Source organism: Podarcis cretensis (assembly GCF_951804945.1).
Source record: "Podarcis cretensis genome assembly, chromosome: 18".
Lineage (NCBI taxonomy): Eukaryota > Metazoa > Chordata > Lepidosauria > Squamata > Lacertidae > Podarcis > Podarcis cretensis.
This window is the reverse complement of record NC_137188.1, coordinates 13,327,526-13,349,160: the sequence shown is the minus strand read 5'-3', so window position 1 is coordinate 13,349,160 and position 21,635 is coordinate 13,327,526. Positions and strand designations below refer to the sequence as shown.

The window sequence follows — 21,635 nt, the reverse complement described above, 5'->3', positions numbered from 1 at the left end:
ATACTTTCAGGTTGTCCTTCCTGAAATCTCCTCCTTTTCCAGAATTTTAACCCTTGTGGTTTGGGAATCTAACTTTTTGGGAGCAACAGAAAAACAAATTTATTCCTGCACTGCAAAGGACCTCTGGGCTCCCTTCCATCTCTTACAATTCCATGTGTAGGGATGCCCCATTTTGCATCCAGCTCCACATGGCAAGGGACACGGGTGGCGCTGTGGGTTAAACCACAGAGCCTAGGGCTTGCCGATCAGAAGGTCGGCGGTTTGAATCCCTGCGATGGGGTGAGCTCCCATTGCTCGGTCCCTGCTCCTGCCCACCTAGCAGTTCGAAAGCACGTCAAAGTTCAAGTAGATAAATAGGTCCCGCTCCGGCGGGAAGGTAAACGGCATTTCCATGCGCTGCTCTGGTTCGCCAGAAGCGGCTTAGTCATGCTTGTCAAATGACCCGGAAGCTGTACGCCGGCTCCCTCGGCCAGTAAAGCGAGATGAGCGCCGCAACCCCAGAGCTGGCCGCAACTGGACCTAATGGTCAGGGGTCCCTTTACCTTTTACCACATGGCAAATAAATGCCACCGAGAGTTCACCGGCATTTCCGGGGCGAATTTCTCCCTGCGGACGCTCCTTGGGGGTTGTGATTCGGCTGAGCGTTCCCAGTTCCGATGTGTGCGTCTTCACGCACACACTGTACCCCTGGTCTGTGCATTTATTTTGGGCACGGCACTTGGCTGCAAAATTCAGAGTTCGCAAAGCGTCGGCCTCTGTTTTGCAAAGTACAACTGGGTATATTCGCTTTAAAAAGTGGCTCGAATCTGAATTCTTCCGCCTGCCCCGATCCCATGTCCTGTGCAACAGCCTTGCAAGCCTTAACCACTGGGCCTGCTGGTTCCTCAAGGGCCTGCAACTAGTTTCTTAACTTTGGCTAGATCTCATTAGTGTGGGTTTCAGTTAGGCTCCCACCTGCTTCCTGGGGAGATTAAAGCAGATCCAATCAGCCGCTCAGCCCTTCCCCTCCTCCTCTGCACCTGCAAACTGGTTCCCCAGGCTCCAGGGAGCATTGCTTTTTTGACTCACAGAACCGTAGAATTGTATGCGAGGGACCCCATGCAGTCATCCAGCCCAACCCCACGCAGTGCAGGCATCGCAGCTAAAGGGGGTTGTTTTCTGAGCATCGCACAACAGCAAAGTTTATCCCGTAGCTTCCCAGTGCATGTTTGTTTAAATCTTTTATTAAAATTTATATACCACCTGATTCGTATCTTAGAAACAGCATCCAAGCAAGGGGGTAGCTCAAGGAAAACCCCTTCCCTTCCGCTTCATGCCCCCCTTTCAGACCCCAAACGCTCAACCCAAGCGCAAACGGACTGGCAAATCTTCACGTGGTCTAGTAACTTGGCCCAGACTTATTTTGCAAAAAGCCGCCTTGCAGAATCACGCCTTTGGGGGGTGTTTTGTTTTTGCTGCCACTGGGGCTCAGATGGCTTTAAAAGCAGATTAGACAACTTCGCGAAGGAGGAGCAAGAAGGTTTCGGCCGCAGTTAGACGTGTTTGCAAAATAGAGCCTCCAGGTTCAAGCGCAGTCTACCTCTGGCTTTACCTCACCTGGCAATGGCAGCCTGTCTCTGAATGGCAGTTGACAGGGATCCTTCCTTCTCCTGCTGTCGGGTCGTTTCTTGAGCTTTTCATGGACCTGCCTATTATAGGGTCCTTTTTTATGTGTGACAAATTTGTTGAGCCCTTCCCCCCCAAAAAACCCCCACAAACTTTTTGAGCTATTTCTAAGAACCTTTCAGGGGGGAAATCAACACTTCTGACACTGGGTCACCTGGGTTTTCCCCAGTACATTTCTGAGATTTTCAGAAATTCTGCCCGGGCGCTATTTCTGATGCCCCTGGCGGCGGAACCAAATGGAGCCCCCATTTCCAAGAGTAGTCTACCTCGGAATGCAACCCACTGTCTGGAGCGCTGTGGGAAACAGGCTAGATCAAAGCTAAAATTTGCTTTCCCCCACAATCGTGGAGAAAATAGCTGCAGCTCAGTTCCCTCTTCTGTGAACCGCGAACTTTATTTATTTGTTAATTGGTGCGTTCGGTATTTACCGTATTTTTCGCTCTATAAGACGCACCAGACCACAAGACGCACCTAGTTTTTGGAGGAGGAAAACAAGAAAAAAAATATATTCTGAATCCCAGAAGCCAGAACAGCAAGAGGGATCGCTGCGCAGCGAAAGCAGCAATCCCTCTTGCTGTTCTGGCTTCTGGGATAGCTGTGCAGCCTGCATTCGCTCCATAAGACGCACACACATTTCCCCTTACTTTTTAGGAGGGGAAAAGTGAGTCTTATAGAGCAAAAAATACGGTACTTTGAAACCAAAAAAGTTGCATGGGATGGAGGTGCCCACAAGTCTGTACATGTGTGTTGGGGCAGGGATGTCCACAGTTGCTCTGATTTCTTTTCCGGGAGAGACGGGTCAACTTGATTTGATATTTATTTAAGAGGCTGTTTGACTGCTACACTTGTCGATGCACGTTGTTGAGTTTCCTGTGCAAAAGAAAGAGGAGATGGTCTTAACGGAAAGGGACAGGCTTTATTTTTGACGGCGGGGAAGGCCATATGGAGTGAAGGAGAGCCTTTTGATTCACGTCCAAAGGCGAAAATTCTCAACCCGCACTTTCCCCAAGCAATATCCGGAGCAGGTCGCAACTGTGTCCTGAGAAATTTTCAGCGCTCCAAATTTTGCAATTTGGAGATGTGGGTGGCGCTGTGGGTTAAACCACAGAGCCTAGGACTTGCCGATCAGAAGGTCGGCGTTTCGAATCCCCGCAATGACGGGGTGAGCTCCCGTCTTTCGGTCCCTGCTCCTGCCTACCTAGCAGTTCAAAAGCACGTCAAAGTGCAAGTAGATAAATAGGTACTGCTCTGGCGGGAAGGTAAACGGCATTTCCATGCGCTGCTCTGGTTCACCAGAAGCGGTTTAGTCATGCTGGCCAAATTTTGCAATTTGGAGACATGGGTGGCCAGTAAAGCGAGATGAGCGCCGCAACCCCGGAGTCGGCCATGACTGGACCTAATGGTCAGGGGTCCCTTTACCTTTACCTAAATTTTGCAATGCAGTTTTCCTTCTGGACGAGTAGTGCGGGGAAATAAATAGAAAATGCTTAAAACTGGGCTAAACTGTGCATTAAAATGCATGGTTGTCGAAAAGAAGGCGCATGGATTGTATTGTCTTGCGGGGAACTGTTTTGCAGAAACCTGTATATTAGGCAAAACTGGATCCTAAAATGGGTGTGTTAGAATAAAATCACACCGAACCGCTGGTGAATTTTTCACGAGGACTTTTTAAAGAAAAAATTGCAAACTGATGGAGAAATGAAGACCGGAGACATGAGAAACTGTGGTCGCATTTACAGAGTGATGCTGCTTTGAACCGTCATGGCTTCCCCCCCAAAGAATTCTGGGAACGGTAGTTTGAGATGGCCAGTTGTTTGGAGAATCCCTTCATCCCCTGCCGAAACTACAGTTCCCAGAGTTCTCTGCTGCGAAGAGGAAATGACTGTTGATACACTCTGGGAATTGTAGCTCAGGGATGGGAATAAAAGGGTTCTACCAACACCATAGACATCACCTTGCCAATAAAGCTCCGTATAGTTAAAGCCATGGTTTTCCCAGTAGTTATGTATGGAAGTGAGAGCTGGACCATCAAGAAGGCTGATCGCCGAAGAATTGATGCTTTTGAATTGTGGTGCTAGAGGAGACTCTTGAGAGTCCCATGGACTGCAAGAAGATCAAACCTCTCCATTCTGAAGGAAATCAGCCCTGAGTGCTCACTGGAAGGACAGATCCTGAAGCTGAGGCTCCAAGACTTTGGCCACCTCATGAGAAGAGAAGACTCCCTGGAAAAGACCCTGATGTTGGGAAAGATGGAGGGCAGAAGGAGAAGGGGACGACGGAGGATGAGATGGTGGGACAGTGTTCTCGAAGCTACCAGCATGAGTTTGACCAAACTGCGGGGGGCAGTGGAAGACAGAAGTGCCTGGCGTGCTCGGTCCAGGGGGTCACCAAGAGGCGGACACGACTAAATGACTAAACAACAACAACAAACACCCATAAAATGCTTATCAAACTCCAGCTCCCAGAATCCCTTAAGGCAGGGGTAGGGGTGCCTTAGGATTTTACCCCCAAGCTGTTGAGCTTTTAGTAGGATTTGACCCCAGAAAATAAACTGCAATTTGGCCCCCAAAACGGACTTTTTACATGCCTGCCTTAAGGGAAGAAGCCATGGCGTTTTTGAGTGGCGTCACCGTGCTTTAACGTGGCTTGGGAGGTGCGGAAATTGCACTTCCGGCCGTCCCTAGTGGGGGAGAGGCGCTCCGTGGCGAAATGCAGCAACAGATTGTGATTCGAATCCAGAACCTTCCCTTCTCTTGTGCACAATGAGGCGGAACTAAATGGGCTTCACTTGCCCATTGTCCACGGGGCTATGAATGGCTGAAAATGAGGCCGGATAGCCAGCCAGCCAGCCCCTCTCCCTCTCCCTCTCTCTCTGATGCCGGCCGCGTTTGAAACATTCCCTTCACAGCTGATATAGTTGCTGACCCTGCAGGTTTCTCTAAGCAAGGTCAGCTCGGGTTATGCTGAGTCCGTAGCAGTTTTTCCCAGTCTTTCGAACTGCCGCCCGGCCATGACTCCCCCCTGCAATGCAAAGCAGCCCTCCCTCTCCGTTTCGTTTCGCACCCGGGTCCCAAACGGTCCTTCCTTCCGCCGGGAGGGTCTGAGAGCTGTGTCCCGTTTGGTTCTCCAACAGCCCAGGCAGAGAGGAAACCATAGGCGCCCACAAGCCTGCGTGCCTCTGCCCAGGTTTCGGCCACAATACAGTGGTACTTTGGTTCTCAAAGTTAATCCGTTCCGGAAATTCTGTTCCAAAACCAAAGCATTCCAAAACCAAGGTGCGCTTTCCGGTAGAAAGCAATGCAAAACGGATCAATCCATTCCAGACTTTTAAAAACAGCAATTTAACGTGAATTTGACTATTTAATGAGACCGTTGATCCATAAAACGAAAGCAATAAACGATGTACTGCAGTCACACAATCAATCAATCAATCAATAGATTGATCAATCAGTAGCTGAACTGGGTTCCACGCAGTCGCAAAAACAAAACAGAAAGAGCCACAGAAACACAAAATAAATAGCAAAAACAGACCGACCTTGGCGTGAGACTCAAATCGGAAGTGTAACACTCAAAACAGAGCATGTTTGGCTTCCGAAAAAAGTTCACAAACCGGAACACTTCCTTCCGGGCGTGCAGTGTTTGGGTTCCACGTTGTTTGAGTACCAAGATGTTTGGGAACCAAGGCCTTGCAAAATACCTTTGCAAAAGAAAAGCCCTGCGCTTCAGTAATCGGTTTCTGAAAATCCAAGATGGAAAAACGAAAGGAAATCCTGTGTAACAAGGCGTTTGGGTTAGCAGGGTGGCTACAGACTCCCTAGGGGAGTGGCTACAGACTCATGGGTGTGGCTATAGAATCCCCAGGGGAGCGGCTTTAGAGTCATGGGCGTGGCTACAGACTTCTCAGGGGTGTGGCTACAGTCTCATGGGTGTGGCTACAGACTCATGGGCGTGGCTACTGACTCCCCAGGGGCGTGGCTGCAGACTCATGGGCGTGGCTATAGACTCCCCAGGGGAGTGGCTACAGACTCATGGGCGTGGCTACAGACTCCCCAGGGGGTGGCTACAGACTTATGGGCGTGGCTATACTCCTCAGGGGCGTGGCTACAGACTCCTCTTGAGGGTGTGCAGCTATGGACCTTCCACGGCTACAGACTGCTCTTGGGGTGCAAGTGCGAATCCTGGTGGGGACGGTTGCAACCACCCTAACATTGATTGGGTCCACGGCAGGAAGCCTCCTTGCAACCCATGGCCCTGATTCCGCAGCGTCTCCAACCGAGCCGTGTTTTGCCCCCCTTCCCAACCTGGCAGTTCGCTTTCTACCAAGCTAAAGAGGAGACGAGAGATTGCAGGTGGCCTTCAAATCGCGGCAGATGCATTAGGAGGACGGCGGCGGAGAGAGATGCTTTGCTGGCGGAGCCCGGGGAAAATGGAGGCCATGAATATTTGATGGAAGAGGCTGTTTGGAGGAGGAGAAGGCAGAAAAGGAGCTGGATTTCCCCCCCCCCTTTAATTATTATTTCCAGGCAAGCCTGCTCCAGGCATTTTAGTGGCGTTGTATTCTTTCCCAACACACTGAGCGTATTTATGAATGAAGGCTGCTGTTTCTGCTGCGGCCGAGGGCCACCAAAAAACACCCCCAAACCAGCCTCAGAGGGCAATTCCTCAAGGTCTGAGCCTGCAGGGCTTACTCGGGAGTAAGCTGGGGACGTGCCCCCGAGTAAGCACGCTTATAGGGTTGGGTGATGTTAATTCTCCGTCGCAAGATCACATCAGGATGATTTTTTTGGTGGGGAAGTTGCTAGCCTGAAGTCATAACCACGTTGAAGGAAAGGAAGAGAAGTGCCTAGCCTATGCGGAATATTTTTCTTAACCTCTGGCTCCCTGCAGCAAGCCGCAACACTGGGAATCTCAGGATCACATCAGAGCAAGGAAGGACCATCAATTCTGGCTCAAGGTGGGTGATGCCTGGGGAATTAAGAAAAGGCACACAGCTACATCCTTGTAGAGCCTACATGTTGAGAAGTTTAAAAGTCCCTCTGGCTCGTCCAATAGCTATCGGTGGCAGGGCAAGGCAGCCATAGTGGCCTGGGAGACAGGGATAAAGGTAAAGGGACCCCTGACCATTAGGTCCAGTCGTGGCCGACTCTGGGGTTGCGGCGCTCATATTGTTTTCTTGGCCGAGGGAGCCGGCGTCCAGCTTCCGGGTCATGTGGCCAGCAGGACTAAGCCGCTTCTGGCAAACCAGAGCAGCGCACGGAAACACCATTTACCTTCCTGCCGGAGCGGTACCTATTTATCTACTTGCACTTTGACGTGCTTTCGAACTGCTAGGTGGGCAGGAGCAGGGACCGAGCAACGGGAGCTCACCCCGTCATTGCGGGGATTCGAACCGCCGACTTTCTGATTGGCAAGCCCTAGGCTCTGTGGTTTAACCCACAGTGCCACCCGCGTCCTTGGTCCAATATCTATTGGTGGCAGGGCAAGGCAGCCATAGTGGCACGGGAGACAGGGATAGGTGAGGCCTAATACAGCAGTCCCTTGGTTCTCAAACGCCTTGGTACTCAAACAACTTGGAACCCAAACACTGCAAACCCGGAAGGAAATGTTCCAGTTTGCGAACTTTTTTCAGAAGCCGAATGTGCTCCGATCTGAGTGTTACACTGAGGACTGTCTGTTTTTGCTATTTATTTTGCGTTTTTGCTGCTCTTTTTATTTTGTTTTTGTGAATGTGTGGAACGGATTGATTGATTGTGTGACTGCAGTACATTGTTTATCGCTTTCGTTTTATGGACTGGTGGTCTCGTTAGATAGTAAAAATCCGTGTTCAATTGCTGTTTAAGGGGTTGTGTTTAAAAGTCTGGAACGGATTGATCCGTTTTGCATGACTTTCTTGCCTTGGTTTTGGAACGGAATTTCCGGAACAGATTACAAGATACCATTGCAGATCCCTCCATGTAGAGGGTCTGGGCAAACAAGAACAACTAACGTGAAGGAGGTCTGAAGATTTGGGAGAGGAAATTCTTTAGGTGCTTCCCCTGATGACCTATGTGGTCTCAGGCCAAGGGAATTATGGAGAAATCCAACAATGACCACATTGCAAAATTTAGAGAACTGCGGCATTTCTCTAGGGATAGGTTTCCGTTCTCATATCCCCACCCTGCCCCGAACCATTAGATCGGTTTCCATTTAAATGTGGACTGGATCCAGATTGTGCTCCGCAACCCTAACTGGGGGGGGGGGGGGGGATTTCAGGAGACTGGAGAAGGGGGGGGGAGCAATGTTTTCAGGGGAGAAACGTTGGAGGGGATGGAATAGGACGTCCCTATTTTCAGGGGAGAAACGTTGGAGGGGATGGAAAAGTCAGATAGTTGTTTATTTCCTTCACATCTGAAGGGAGGGCGCCACCACCGAGAAGGCCCTCTGCCTGGTTCCCTGTAACCTTGCTTCTCGCAGGGAGGGAACCACCAGAAGGCCCTCGGGAAGAGAACCCCGGTGTCCGGGGTGGAGACGCTCCTTCAGGTCTACTGAGCCATTTAAGGCTTTCAAGGTCAGCTGGACCTCCGTATCTGACTTTTAGAAGACACCTGAAGGCAGCCCTGTTTAGGGAAGCTTTTTAATGTTTGATGTTTGATCGCGTTTTTAATATTCTGTTTGGAGCCGCCCAGAGTGGCTGGGGAAACCCAGCCAGATGGGCGGGGTATAAATAAGAAATTATTATGAGGATGATCCTTTATTCGGCTCTGTGCAAAACACGCACCCAGGACTTCTCTTCTGAGAATAAACTGGTTTATTGGGCAAACTGGGAACAGCTCCCCTTAGCGTAAGGCTTGTGCCAGATGATCTGTTGTGCAAGAGTAGGGGGCAGAGGGGGGCGTCGTTTTAAAAACACATCGTTTGGCGATGATATAATGAGAAACTGGCCGGGGCAGGCCGGCAAACAAACATTATTGTTCCGCGTTAGGGGTGTGGAGAGAGACAAAAGGTCGCTAGACCTTTCCCCACGGTCCTGGAATAAAAAGGAAAAACGCCCCACAGCAAGTAGGGGGGGAAATATTTTGCTCGTCAGCTGAGTGGAATTGTCTGAGAGAGAGAGAGAGAGAGAGAGAGAGATCAACAAAGATCAGGACATCACATTTGCAATTTCTTTACAAAGCTCTGAGCCCCATGAGGTTGTGGAGTGGTGACAACTTTGTAAGCAGAATACAGACCCTAAAAGGGTCCCTGTTTTCCAGGGAAAGTCCCAGACTCACAGAAGCCATCCCAGAATGTCCTGCTTTTCCTTAGGACGTCCCTATTATCACAGGAGAAACGTTGGAGGGGATGGAATAGGACGTCCCTATTTTCAGGGGAGAAACGTTGGAGGGGATGGAATAGGACGTCCCTATTTTCAGGGGAGAAACGTTGGAGGGGATGGAATAGGACATCCCTATTTTCAGGGGAGAAACGTTGGAGAGGATGGAATAGGACGTCCCTATTTTCAGGGGAGAAACGTTGGAGGGGATGGAATAGGACGTCCATATTTTCAGGGGAGAAACGTTGGAGGGGATGGAATAGGACGTCCCTATTTTCGGGGGAGAAACGTTGGAGGGGATGGAATAGGACGTCCCTATTTTCAGGGGGAAAACATTGGAGGGGATGGAATAGGACGTCCCTATTTCCACAGGAGAAACGTTGGAGGGGATGGAATAGGACGTCCCTATTTTCAGGGGAGAAACGTTGGAGGGGATGGAATAGGACGCCCCTATTTCCACAGGAGAAACGTTGGAGGGGATGGAATAGGACGTCCCTATTTTCAGGGGAGAAACGTTGGAGAGGATGGAATAGGACGTCCCTATTTTCAGGGGAGAAACGTTGGAGGGGATGGAATAGGACGTCCCTATTTTCAGGGGAGAAACGTTGGAGGGGATGGAATAGGACGTCCCTCTTTTCAGGGGAGAAACGTTGGAGGGGATGGAATAGGACGTCCCTATTTTCAGGGGAGAAACGTTGGAGGGGATGGAATAGGACGTCCCTATTTTCAGGGGAGAAACGTTGGAGGGGATGGAAGCCCCTCTGCCTGGTTCCCTGTAACCTCGCTTCTCGCAGGGAGGGAACCACCAGAAAGCCCTTGAGAGATGGACCCCGGTGTCCGGGCTGAACGATGGGGGTGTAGACAGGGATACTGACTGGCCAATGTAGTGGGTGGATTCTGGGTCCCCTATAGAACCCCTTTGGTCCAGCGCTCTCCCCAACTGCCTTGTGTCCTGAGTTCAAGTCTCCCAGCCCTTTCCCAGATGCATTTAGAAACCAGCTGCCTCCTCGCCTCCTCTTCCGAGCGATTCGTCTGTTTTATCTCTGGCTGGGAAGCAAATCACACCAGGCTTGAGACGTGCGTACGAAAACACACACACACACACACAAGCAAAACACTTATCCTGTTAGTCACACTTGGCACCTCCAGCCCTTGTTCCTGCATGAGCGACGCAGAACAAAATTGCCAATGGTTTCTCTCTTTTTTAAAACAACCACCACCACACACACTCACACCAAGCCAGCCTTTCTCCATCAAAGTTTCCCTTTCCCCCCACGCCCGGGAAAATATATATATATATATATCTGCAATTGTTTTTCCGCTGAATCTTGGCTGGGTGAGATCATAGGGCGGGTTGTGGCTGCAAAGATTAGGCTCCTCTGGAAATCATCACCCGGGGAGATCCACATCTCTGCTCCCTTTTGCAGCAGGTGGTTTGCCACCCCCCACCCCAAATGAAAGCTGGAGGGATAGATAAATCTTGGGTTCGAGGCTCTGCACAGATGGAGGGAGAGAAGGGTTGTTTTGTTTTGGGCAGGGCTTGACACATGGCAAAGAAGCGGTGGAAAATGAGATGGAATAGAGGGTTTCCGGAAGATATCCTGCGCTGGGGGGTTCTGGGGCAGGTGGGACAAGGGTGCTTTTGCCCCTGGGGCAGGGAGAGATGGGCAAGTGAGATATTTGTGCCCAGGGGGTTATGGCGGTAGACCTTTGTTCCCAGAGAGAAATGGGGAAGAGACCCCTTTGTCCCAGGGAGAGATGGGCGAGACCTTTAATAATAATAATAATAATAATAATAATAATAATAATAATAAATTACTGTATTTTTCGCTCTATAAGATGCACCAGACCACAAGACGCATCTAGTTTTTGGAGGAGGAAAACAAGAAAAAAAATATTCTGAATCTCAGAAGCCAGAACAGCAAGAGAGATCGCTGCGCAGCGAAAGCAGAAATCCCTTTTCCTGTTCCGGCTTCTGGGATAGCTGCGCAGCCTGCATTCACTCCATAAGACACATTTCCCCTTACTTTTTAGGAGGGAAAAAGTGAGTCTTATAGAGCAAAAAATACGGCATTTATACGCCGCCCATCTGGCTGAGTTTCCCCAGCCACTCTGGGCGGCTCCCAATCAAGTGTTAAAAACAGTACAGCATTAAATATTTAAAACTTCCCTAAACATGGCTGCCTTCAGATGTCTTTTAAAGATAGGATAGCTGCTTTCCTTCACATCTGAAGGAAGGGTGTTCCACAGGGTGGGTGCCACTACCAAGAAGGCCCTCTGTCTGGTTCCCTGTAACCTCACTTCTCGCAATGAGGGAACCGCCAAAAGGCCCTTGGGAGATGGACCCCGGTGTCTGGGCTGGACGATGGGGGTGGAGATGCTCCTTCAGGGATACTGGGCTGTTTAGGGCTTTCAGGGTCAGCACTGACACTTTGAATTGTGCTCAGAAACATACTGGGAGCCAATGCAGATCTCTCAGGACTGGTGTTATGTGGTCTCGGCGGCTGCTCCCAGTCCCCGGTCTAGCTGCCGCATTCTGGATTAATTGCAGTTTCCGGGTCACCTTTTAGAAGACATCTCAAGGCAGCTCTGTTTAGGGAAGCTTTTAAGATTTAATAGACTATTGTATTTTAATATTCTGTTGGAAGGCGCCCAGAGTGGCTGGGGAAAAATAAATTATTATTATTATTATTATTATTATTATTATTATTAGTGCCCAGGGTGAAAGGGGCAGCAGAGTCCTTCGTCTCTCCGGGGATAGACAGCGGTACCTTGGTATGCTACATGTGTGGGGTGTCGTCGTGGCAGGGAGTCCTGGGCTGTGTTGCGGACAAGGCTTTCGGGACTGAATTTGCCTTTACAAGTGGTCTTAACCATGACCCTTAGGTCCAGTCGTGGCCGACTCTGGGGTTGTGGCGCTCATCTCTCTTTACTGGCCGAGGGAGCCGGCATACAGCTTCTGGGTCATGTGGCCAGCAGGACTAAGCCGTTTCTGGCGAACCAGAGCAGCGCACGGAAACGCCGTTTACCTTCCTGCCAGAGTGGAACCTATTTATCTACTTGCACTTTGACGTGCTTTCGAACTGCTAAGTTGGCAGGAGCAGGGACCGAGCAACGGGAGCTCACCCCGTCATTGCGGGGATTCGAACCGCTGACCTTCTGATTGGCAAGTCCTAGGCTCTGTGGTTTAACCCACAGCACCACCCGCATGTGCCTCACCTTGAGAGGCAGTGTTGTATAGTGGTTGGAGCACCCTGCCAGGACCCTAGGGCAGCAAAGAGAGCTGCCGGGAAGTGTGTGCGAGAGACGCCGCTTGTTCCAGACGCCGCTCCCTCCTCTGGGTATATTTATTTGTGAGATAAGTCTCATCTGAAGGCCACCTCCTTCGCTCCCCCAGAGCATCCTCATTGCCTGGCTAATCTCTGTTGCCACGGCAACGACATCCTCAGCACCCTCCTCCCTGCTCCCTCAGCATTATAAATTACGGCTAAGTGGCTTCCTTGGCAGAGAGGGAGAAGGGGCTGGATGGCTTCTGCCCTGGTGGGGGTGGGAAGATGAGAGAGAGAGAGAGAGAGAGAGAGAGAGAGAGAGAGAGAGAACGCATTTTGACATGCCCAAATCCTGGCCCTGTCAGGAGTCTTCCGTTCCCTCTGGAAATCAAGAAGATCTGAAAGGGATGGGTGTGGTTTTGTCTCAGCAGCGGCGTCTGGTGGCCATGTGGCCCACATCACTCGGCACGCCAGAATTTGAACCCAGGACCAAAGTGTACTGGAAGAAGCAAAGATCACCAGTGTCGAAGCAACCTCAACTTTGCTGGACTGGTCATGTTGTGCGGATGCCTGATGGTCGCCTTCCAAAGCGACTCCTCTATTCCGAACTTAAAAATGGAAAGCGTAATGTTGGTGGTCAACAAAAGAGGTTCAAAGACTCTCTCAAGGCAAATCTTTAAAAATGTAGTATAAACACCGACAACTGGGAAACCCTGGCCTGTGAGCGCTCCAGTTGGAGAACAGCCTTGACCAAAAGTGTCGTGGGCTTTGAAGACACTCGAACTCAGGACAAAAGGGAGAAACGTGCTAAGAGGAAGGCACGCTTGGCAAACCCTCACCGGGATCAACTCCCGTCCGGGAACCAATGTCCCCACCATGGAAGGACGTGTGGATCGAGAATTGGCCTCCACAGACACTTACGGACTCACTGTTAAAACCGTGTTTATGGAAGACAATCTTACATGTTTGATGCATTACGGTATTTTAATATTTTATTGGAAGCCGCCCAGAGTGGCTGGGGAAGCCCAGCCAGATGGGCGGGCTATAAATAATAAATTATTATTATTACTCGGCTACAAGGGATCACCAAAGATAGCAGGCAAGAATTCGGCCCTCACAACGCCGCTGGCTAAAGGAGGGAACTACACAATTTGACCAAACGAATTTCCATAGGGAGAAGGGTCAGGTTCTGCTCCTGGGCAGGAATGCACAAATTTAGGATGCGGGACACCGGGCTTATTAGCAGGACATGGGAGAAAGGATCTGGGGGTCTTGGTGGACCGCAAGCTGAACGTGAGTCAACTCTGTGATGCAGCAGCAAAAAAAGCGAATGCTATTCTAGGCTGCATCCACAGAAGTCTAGTGTCCAAATCAAGGGAAGTCATGTTGTTGTTGTTTAGTCATTTAGTGGTGTCCGCCTCTTCGTGACCCCCTGGACCAGAGCACGCCAGGCCCTCCTGTCTTCCACTGCCTCTCTCATGCCGGCACCTTCGATAACACTGTCCAACCATCTCGTCCTCCGTCGTCCCCTTCTCCTTGTGCCCTCCATCTTTCCCAACATCAGGGTCTTTTCCAGGGAGTCTTCTCTTCTCAGGAGGTGGCCAAAGTCTTGGAGCCTCAGCTTCAGGATCTGTCCCTCCAGTGAGCACTCAGGGCTGATTTCCTTCAGAATGGAGAGGTTGGATCTTCTTGCAGTCCATGGGACTCTCAAGAGTCTCCTCCAGCACCAGAATTCAAAAGCATCCATTCTTTGGCGATCAGCCTTCTTTATGGTCCAGCTCTCACTTCCATACATCACTACTGGGAAAACCAGAGCTTTTACTATACGGACCTTTGTTGGCAAGGTGATGTCTCTGCTTTTTAAGATGCTGTCTATTCTGCCTTGGTCAGGCCACAACCGGAATACTGTGTCCAATTCTGGGCAGCACAATTTAATACGGATGTTGACAAGCTGGAAGGTGGGCAGAGGAGGGAGACCGAGACGGTCAAGGGCAAGGCTCAGCAAACTTTTTCTATCTGGTTTGTGTGTGTGTGTCTGTGTGCAAAAATATAATCCCCTTTTGTCTCTAGCAATCTCCCTACCCAGTTAATTAACATCTTACTAATGATGTAAGTGGCTGCCTCCCAGGGGTGTGTGTGTGTGTGTGCTTTCTCGGCTAAAAAGACTGTGTCTCTTGAACTGGGAAAAGTTTTTCCCGCCTTCATTTTAAGGGCACAGGAGGAGGTTATTTTCTGACCGGTTGGCGCAGAAGGCTTTCGCTGCCACTCGCACGCAGGACAACGTAGGAAGCGGTGAACAACAGAGGAGGAAGTATCTGCTTTTAGCTACAAATATGTGGAGAATAGGGACGAGGGAGGGAAGGGGGGGTAACATGCGGGAAGGAAGAGGTCGTTTGATGTCCGCCTGCTGTGTCCGGTTCATTGTATCTGAGCCCCCACAACAGAAATAAAACCCCTCCCTGAGTCTTCCTTGCCCCCCCCAACCCCCAGGATGGTGGGGCTTTGTGTGGTGGAGAAAAGAAAAAATCTTTATTTCAGTAATAGAAACATGAGAGTCTGCTAGATTGGGGCAACAGCCAGTGCCGGATTTATGTATAAGCTAAAGAAGCTATAGCTTAGGGCCACACTCTCTTGGGGCCCCCCAAAAAAATTAAAGGGGGGGGGAAACCTGGATGTGTATATTTCCAAAATATAATCTATCTATCTATCTATCTATCATCTATCTATCTATCTATCATCTATCTATCTATCTATCTATCTATCTATCTATCTATCTATCATCTATCTATCTATCTATCATCATCTATCTATCATCTATCTATATCTAATATATCTATATCTTTCTTTCTTTCTTTCTTTCTTTCTTTCTTTCTTTCATCATCTATCTATCATCTATCTATCTCTATCTATCATCTATCTATGCCAGTGTCGGATTTACGTATAAGCTAAACAAGCTCTAGCTTAGGGCCCCACTCTCTTGGGGGCCCCAAAAATTTAAAGGGGGGGACTGGATGTACATTTCCAAAATATAAGATAAAAAACAAATAAAATAAGACCTACATACAGCAAGAGTGTTTTGTGTTGTCTCGGCACCTATGGTGTAAGTCATGGGCCCCGCCTGCTCCCTAAAATATCCCTGGTTTGCTCCTTTCTATATATAGGGTGCCTACATTTTGCTCTTTATAATTATTAGTAGTTTGCACCATATATTTATACCTCTTGTTGATAAAACCCATATTATTTGATAAACCCCGTATTTTGTGATGTGCAAATGGCTTGAGATACCTATGAGGTCCATAAATGACCATATAGCATATATTCAACACAAAAAAACAGCAGCAATTTGTTGTTGACAAAGGACAGCTGGACATATAAAGGGCCCAATTACCTTCAGGAGCTGAGGGCTGCATTGAACCTAAATCCGGCCCTCCCCTGGAAAACAGGGGCACTTGGAGGGTCTGTCTACTGCGTGTAGGAGGAATAATGCAGAGAAATGGGTCACCATAGCAAGTACCGTATTTTTTTGCTCTATAAGACCCACTTTTTCCCTCCTAAAAAGTAAGGGGAAATGTGTGTACGTCTTATGGAGCGAATGCAGGCTGCGCAGCTATCCCAGAAGCCAGAACAGCAAGAGGGATTGCTGTTTTCGCTGCGCAGCGATCCCTCTTGCTGTTCTGGCTTCTGAGATTCAGAATATTTTTTTTTCTTGTTTTCTTCCTCCAAAAACTATGTGCGTCTTGTGGTCTGGTGCGTCTTATAGAGCGAAAAATACGGTAGATTTGGGCTTGCCGGTTGCCCCGTGAAACAACATGTCGGGAACCGCAACCTTGCGTCAAAGCAGTTCCGGCTTCCTTTCCCTGCAAACCGAGAGTTTGGAGTTCCATAAAAGCGTCGACGCTCTCTAACCAGGAATTTTTGCAGGTGTCAAAAAAAAGGCGTTTTAAAGGTTTCTTGGGTTTATATGGCAAGGTGCTGCGACGATTGTCGGGTGTGTGCATGCATTTGTGTGCCGACCAGCTCAAAATCAAATCGAAAGCCACTTCCGGTCACTTGCTATTTTGGGATGGGATTTAGTCACAAATTGGCATATTCCGGTTTCCAGCTAGAAGCAGGTGTTTTTGCAGGAAGGAAAGTGACGGGGAGGGCGGGGCGAAGGACCGAGAGCTGCGGCACGGCAAAACCTTCGTGCAAACCCATCGGAATGGAAGCGCGAGAAAGAGGCGACGTTGGTGGATCTTCCTGCAAACTTCACAGGGCGAATCCTCGATAAACGTGCTGCTAAACCAGTATTTTAAAAAGTGAAAATCCGGGTGTGAGATCGAAATTATTCCGCCCTCCCCGTTGCAAATCAGGTTTATTGTTAAACTGTACAGACTTTCAGCTGTTTGCAAGAAGCAAATCGAACACGCGGTTCCCCCAGATTCGGCTAAAAACGCAGCTTTGCAAACAGCTGGGTTTTACTTCGTTCCCTTTGTCTGTGTTGGACACGATCCCTTCTATTGCTCGTTTTCTCTCTCTGCAATAACCCAGCGAGGCGGAGAGGCGGGCGTTGGTTCAAGGTGGCTGATTTCGATGTTTATAGGGCATCTATGTGTCCCTTGTGGCACTGTGGGTTAAAACACAGAGCCTTGGACTTGCCGATCAGAAGGTCGGTGGTTCGATGACGGGGTGAGCTCCCGTTGCTCGGTCCCTGCTCCTGCCAACCTACCAGTTCGAAAGCACATCAAAGTGCAAGTAGATATATAGGTACCGCTCCAGCGGGAAGGTAAACGGCGTTTCCGTGTGCTGCTCTGGTTCGCCAGAAGCGGCTTAGTCCTGCTGGCCACATGACCCGGAAGCTGTACGCCGGCTCCCTCGGCCAATAAAGCGAGATGAGCGCCGCAACCCCAGAGTCGGCCAAGACTGGACCTAACAGTCAGGGGTCCCTTTACCCTTTACCTTTATGTGTCCCTTGAAGTCTGAGTTCCTGCGTCTTCTTAAGTCTTCCTCTTGTCTTTCTCTCCAGGATCATCGACACGAGTACAATTCAGCAGGAAAGACTCCAGGCCATAGCGGTAAGTCCTTGATTTTGCATCCTAATAAAGGATCATCGTCATCATAATTTCTTATTTATACCCCCCCCCCCAATCTGGCTGGGTTTCCCCAGCCACTCTGGGCGCCTCCCAACAGAATATTAAAAACACAATAAAATATCAAACATTAAAAAGCTTCCCTAAACAGGGCTGCCTTCAGATGTCTTCTAAAAGTCAGATACTGAGGTCCAGCTGACCTTGAAAGCCCTAAATGGCCCAGTAGACCTGAAGGAGTGTATCCACCCCGGACACCTGGGTCCATCTCCCGAGGGCCTTCTAGCAGTTCCCTCCCTGCGAGAAGTGAGGTTCCAGGGAAGCAGGGAGAAGGCCTTCTCGGTGGTGGCGCCCTCCCGTCAGATGTCAAGGAAATAAACAACTATCTGACTTTTAGAAGACATCTGAAGGCAGCCCTGTATAGGGAAGTTTTTAATATTGCACAGACTATTATATTTTAATATGTTATTGGAAGCCGCCCAGAGTGACTGGGGAAACCCAGGCAAATGGGCGGCGTATAAATAATAAATTATTACTATTAAATTATTATAGTTGTTTATTTCCTTGACATCAGATGGGAGGGCGCCACCACCAAGAAGGCCCTCTGCCTGATTCCCTGTAACCTTGCTTCTCGCAGGGAGGGAACCACCAGAAGGCTCCAACCGTCTTGCTGTCCAGTGAGCAACCTGGCGCCAAATTCTGCACCGGCTGAAATTTCCGAACCATCTTCAGAGTCAGCCCTACGTAGAAAGCATTGCATTAATTTAACCTAGAGGTTACCAGAGCATAGATGACACGAATTAGGCTATCCCTGTCTAGATAGGGAAATTTGCACAAAACTGCTGGCAAATTTTTGTAAGGACTTTTTATTTTTTAAAAAATTGCAAATTGATGTGGAAATGAAGAGGACTCCATTTAATACTGGTGGCGGGGGAGAGAATGAGAAACTTAAATCGGCCGTTTCCTAGTTCCTGGTTAGTCAGAATGCAAGGGTGCTGAACTGTGCATTGATGTTGTTGTTGTTGTTTAGTCGTTTAGTGGTGTCCGCCTCTTTGTGACCCCCTGGACCCAGAGCACGCCAGGCCCTCCTGTCTTCCACTGCCTCCCGCAGTTTGGTCAAACTCATGCTGGTCTCTTCGAGAACACTGTCCCACCATCTCGTCCTCTGTCGTCCCCTTCTCCTTGTGCCCTCCATCTTTCCCAACATCAGGGTCTTTTCCAGGGAGTCTTCTCTTCTCCTGAGGTGGCCAAAGTCTTGGAGCCTCTGCTTCAGGATCTGTCCTTCCAGTGAGCACTCAGGGCTGATTTCCTTCAGAATGGAGAGGTTGGATCTTCTTGCAGTCCATGGGACTCTCAAGAGTCTCCTCCAGCACCAGAATTCAAAAGCATCCATTCTTTGGCGATCAACCTTCTTTATGGTCCAGCTCTCACTTCCATACATCACTACTGGGAAAACCATGGCTTTAACTATAAAGACCTTTGTTGGCAAGGTGATGTCTCTGCTTTTGAAGATGCTGTCTAGGACATGCCAAAACAGATCTCAGCTTGTGTTGAGATTCATTTGGTGCTATTGTCCCCATCCCTATTATTATTCTTTTAAATTATTACCTGTGCTTTACCTGGAAGTCCCTGGGCAAGTTGCGCCATTGAAAAGACATTCAGAATTGTTTGGAAACTTGCAGGACGGAACGCAATCGCTAAATATAACCCGGGTCTGTGTTAAAGTGGTGCATCTTCACCATTCGCCCCAACTGCACCCCTCTCTGTGGGGAGTTTGCAGGTTAGGGCCTGCGACCGGGAACACCCTCTCCTGGTCCGCTGCCATCCGGAAGGGCAAGGGCGCAAGAATCGACTCTTTTTCACATTTATTTTGGCACATAGGTGAAGCACCAGACTCTGAGAACTGCCACGCAGTCACCTCAAGGCTGCAGACCCTCCAAGTGCCCCTATTTTCCAGTCTCAGACTTACAGAAGCCGTCCCAGTTTCTGATTTGATCCCAGAATGCCCGCTTTTATTTAGGGAGCCCCTATTTTCAGGGGGGAAACTTTGGAGGGGATGGAATAGGACATCCCTATTTTCATTGGAGAAACGTTGGAGGGGATGGAATAGGACGTCCCCATTTTCATTGGAGAAACGTTGGAGGGGATGGAATAGGACGTCCCTGTTTTCAGGGGAGAAACGTTGGAGGGGATGGAATAGGACGTCCCTATTTGAATTTGGCCTGCTGGCCAGACTTTGGCCATGCCAGACTTCAAGGGACGGGGAGCCATTCGATCCCCGGACGCTGCCCATTCCAAATGTTTGTGTTTTTCAAAACAAAAAAGCAGTGACCTCTCAGCACGTGCCTAAAACGAGAAGCCGCTCGTGGCCCTCTCCCGAATCCAGAGAAGAGGAGGAGGAAGATTTGGGCAGGTGGCCAGCGCTCGCTGCAGGTTTTGGAGGCTCCTAGAGTTTGAAGGCCATCTCCAAGGGGTCGCTTCTCTCAGGGGGGGCCCAACCTCCCCGTCGCAGGAGATTCGTCGGCCCCCGTGGCGAGGTGTGTGCCAGGGGAACGGCCCTGCCAAGCCCTGGCGCCGGCCCCTGCTAGTCTCCCGAGCTCAGCTGCCCGAGAATGCGGTGTTCTCAAAAGGGCACCCGATGGGCACATATGTTGGGGGTCCAAAGACCTCTGTTTGCCCGGCTCTGTCCGAATTGGCGGTGCCAAATGGCAGGGAAAGGTCGGCGTGTTCCTCACGGCCTCCCCAAATTTGGCTGCCCCATCCTCGCGGCTCCAGGAGGAAGTGGGTTACCGGGGGACCCCTGCCGCGCAGCGCTGGCATCCGGCTGATGTTGTAGCTTCGCCGGCTTCTAAAGGCAGAGAAGAAAAGAGTCTATGTCAGGCACCAGAAGAAGGATGCCATTGTCTCAGAGAGAGGCGCGTTCAAGCTGAGGGGAGAGTTCCACATTTGTAGCTCTCTCTCAAGGTTACAACCCGGGTTTGGGAAGATGCAAAACAGGCCGGCTTTCTTGCTTTCACCCTCCTCCCTCCCCAGGAAGGAATTGAGCTCATCGGTCAGATAAATGGCATTTTCGCCCCAGGGACAAATCCGAGAAACGGGGGCACCGTCATGCGGACGGCCCACTGGACACCAGGTCTCCTGTCTCTCTTCCTACCCTGCCTTTAGCATACCCTCTCCCCTGAAAATAGGGACATCCTATTCCATCCCCTCCAACGTTTCTCCCCTGAAAATAGGGACGTCCTATTCCATCCCCTCCAACGCTTCTCCCCTGAAAATAGAGACATCCTATTCCATCCCCTCCAACGTTTCTCCCCTGAAAATAGGGACGTCCTATTCCATCCCCTCCAACCTTTCTCCCCTGAAAATAGGGACGTCCTATTCCATCCCCTCCAACATTTCTCCCCTGAAAATAGGGACGTCCTATTCCATCCCCTCCAACATTTCTCCCCTGAAAATAGGGACGTCCTATTCCATCCCCTCCAACATTTCTCCCCTGAAAATAGGGACGTCCTATTCCATCCCCTCCAACATTTCTCCCCTGAAAATAGGGACGTTCTATTCCATCCCCTCCAACGTTTCTTCCCTGAAAATAGGGACGTCCTATTCCATCCCCTCCAATGTTTCTCCCCTGAAAATAGGGACGTCCTATTCCATCCCCTCCAACGTTTCTCCCCTGAAAACAGGGACGTCCTAAGGAAAAGCAGAACATTCTGGGATCAGATCTGAAACCGGGAGGGCTTCTGTAAATCCGGGAGTGTCCCTGGGAAATAGGGACACTCAGAGGGTTTGGAATCTACCAGAAAAGGGGCATCATTGGGGTCTTTTGCCTCCTGCCCCTTTCTCTCTCCCCCCCTCCCGTAATGACGCTCCTGTTTTCATCGGAGAAATGTTGGAAGGTATGCAATGCAGGGAGCCCAAAGCCAAGCGAGTTTCCCAAAAAATAAATCACCGCTCGCGATTCATGCCACCCCCCCCCTCTTTTGGCACTGGGCGCCCATGGCTGAAGGCTCTTCCCCCTCCGCCGCTCACAGTACGCCATGTTCCTGGCCTCTCCAAATCACCCATCCTGTACAGATCTCGCAACAAAGAGCATTTATGTTGGCTTTAAGGCTAGGAAGGGAAAGCGCGCGCACACACACACACACACACACACACCGCAATTGTCCTGTAATGATCTGTTATCAACAGCTCAGAAGGATGGAGCTTTGCACCCCGCTGAGCGTGAGATGGAAGGCTGCCCTGAAGTCCACACAAGCGCATTTAGAGACACAGGGAGGCCGAGGCGGCGTCTTACGGCTTTTCAACATGTGTTTGTGGGAAGAAGGGGGCCCGGTCTAGTTCAGG

The 21,635-nt window shown here is 50.0% G+C and overlaps 1 protein-coding gene across 2 annotated transcripts in view; it reads left to right on the top strand.

Moving 5' to 3' along the window:
- Positions 1-21,635, top strand: part of PALM (paralemmin) — a 46,480-nt gene that overhangs the window by 4,767 nt on the left and 20,078 nt on the right. For both annotated transcript variants that reach the window (XM_079960833.1, XM_079960834.1), the window contains exon 2: positions 17,231-17,279. In XM_079960833.1, the coding sequence (XP_079816959.1) occupies positions 17,231-17,279 (49 nt within the window). The remainder of the gene's footprint in view (positions 1-17,230; positions 17,280-21,635) is intronic.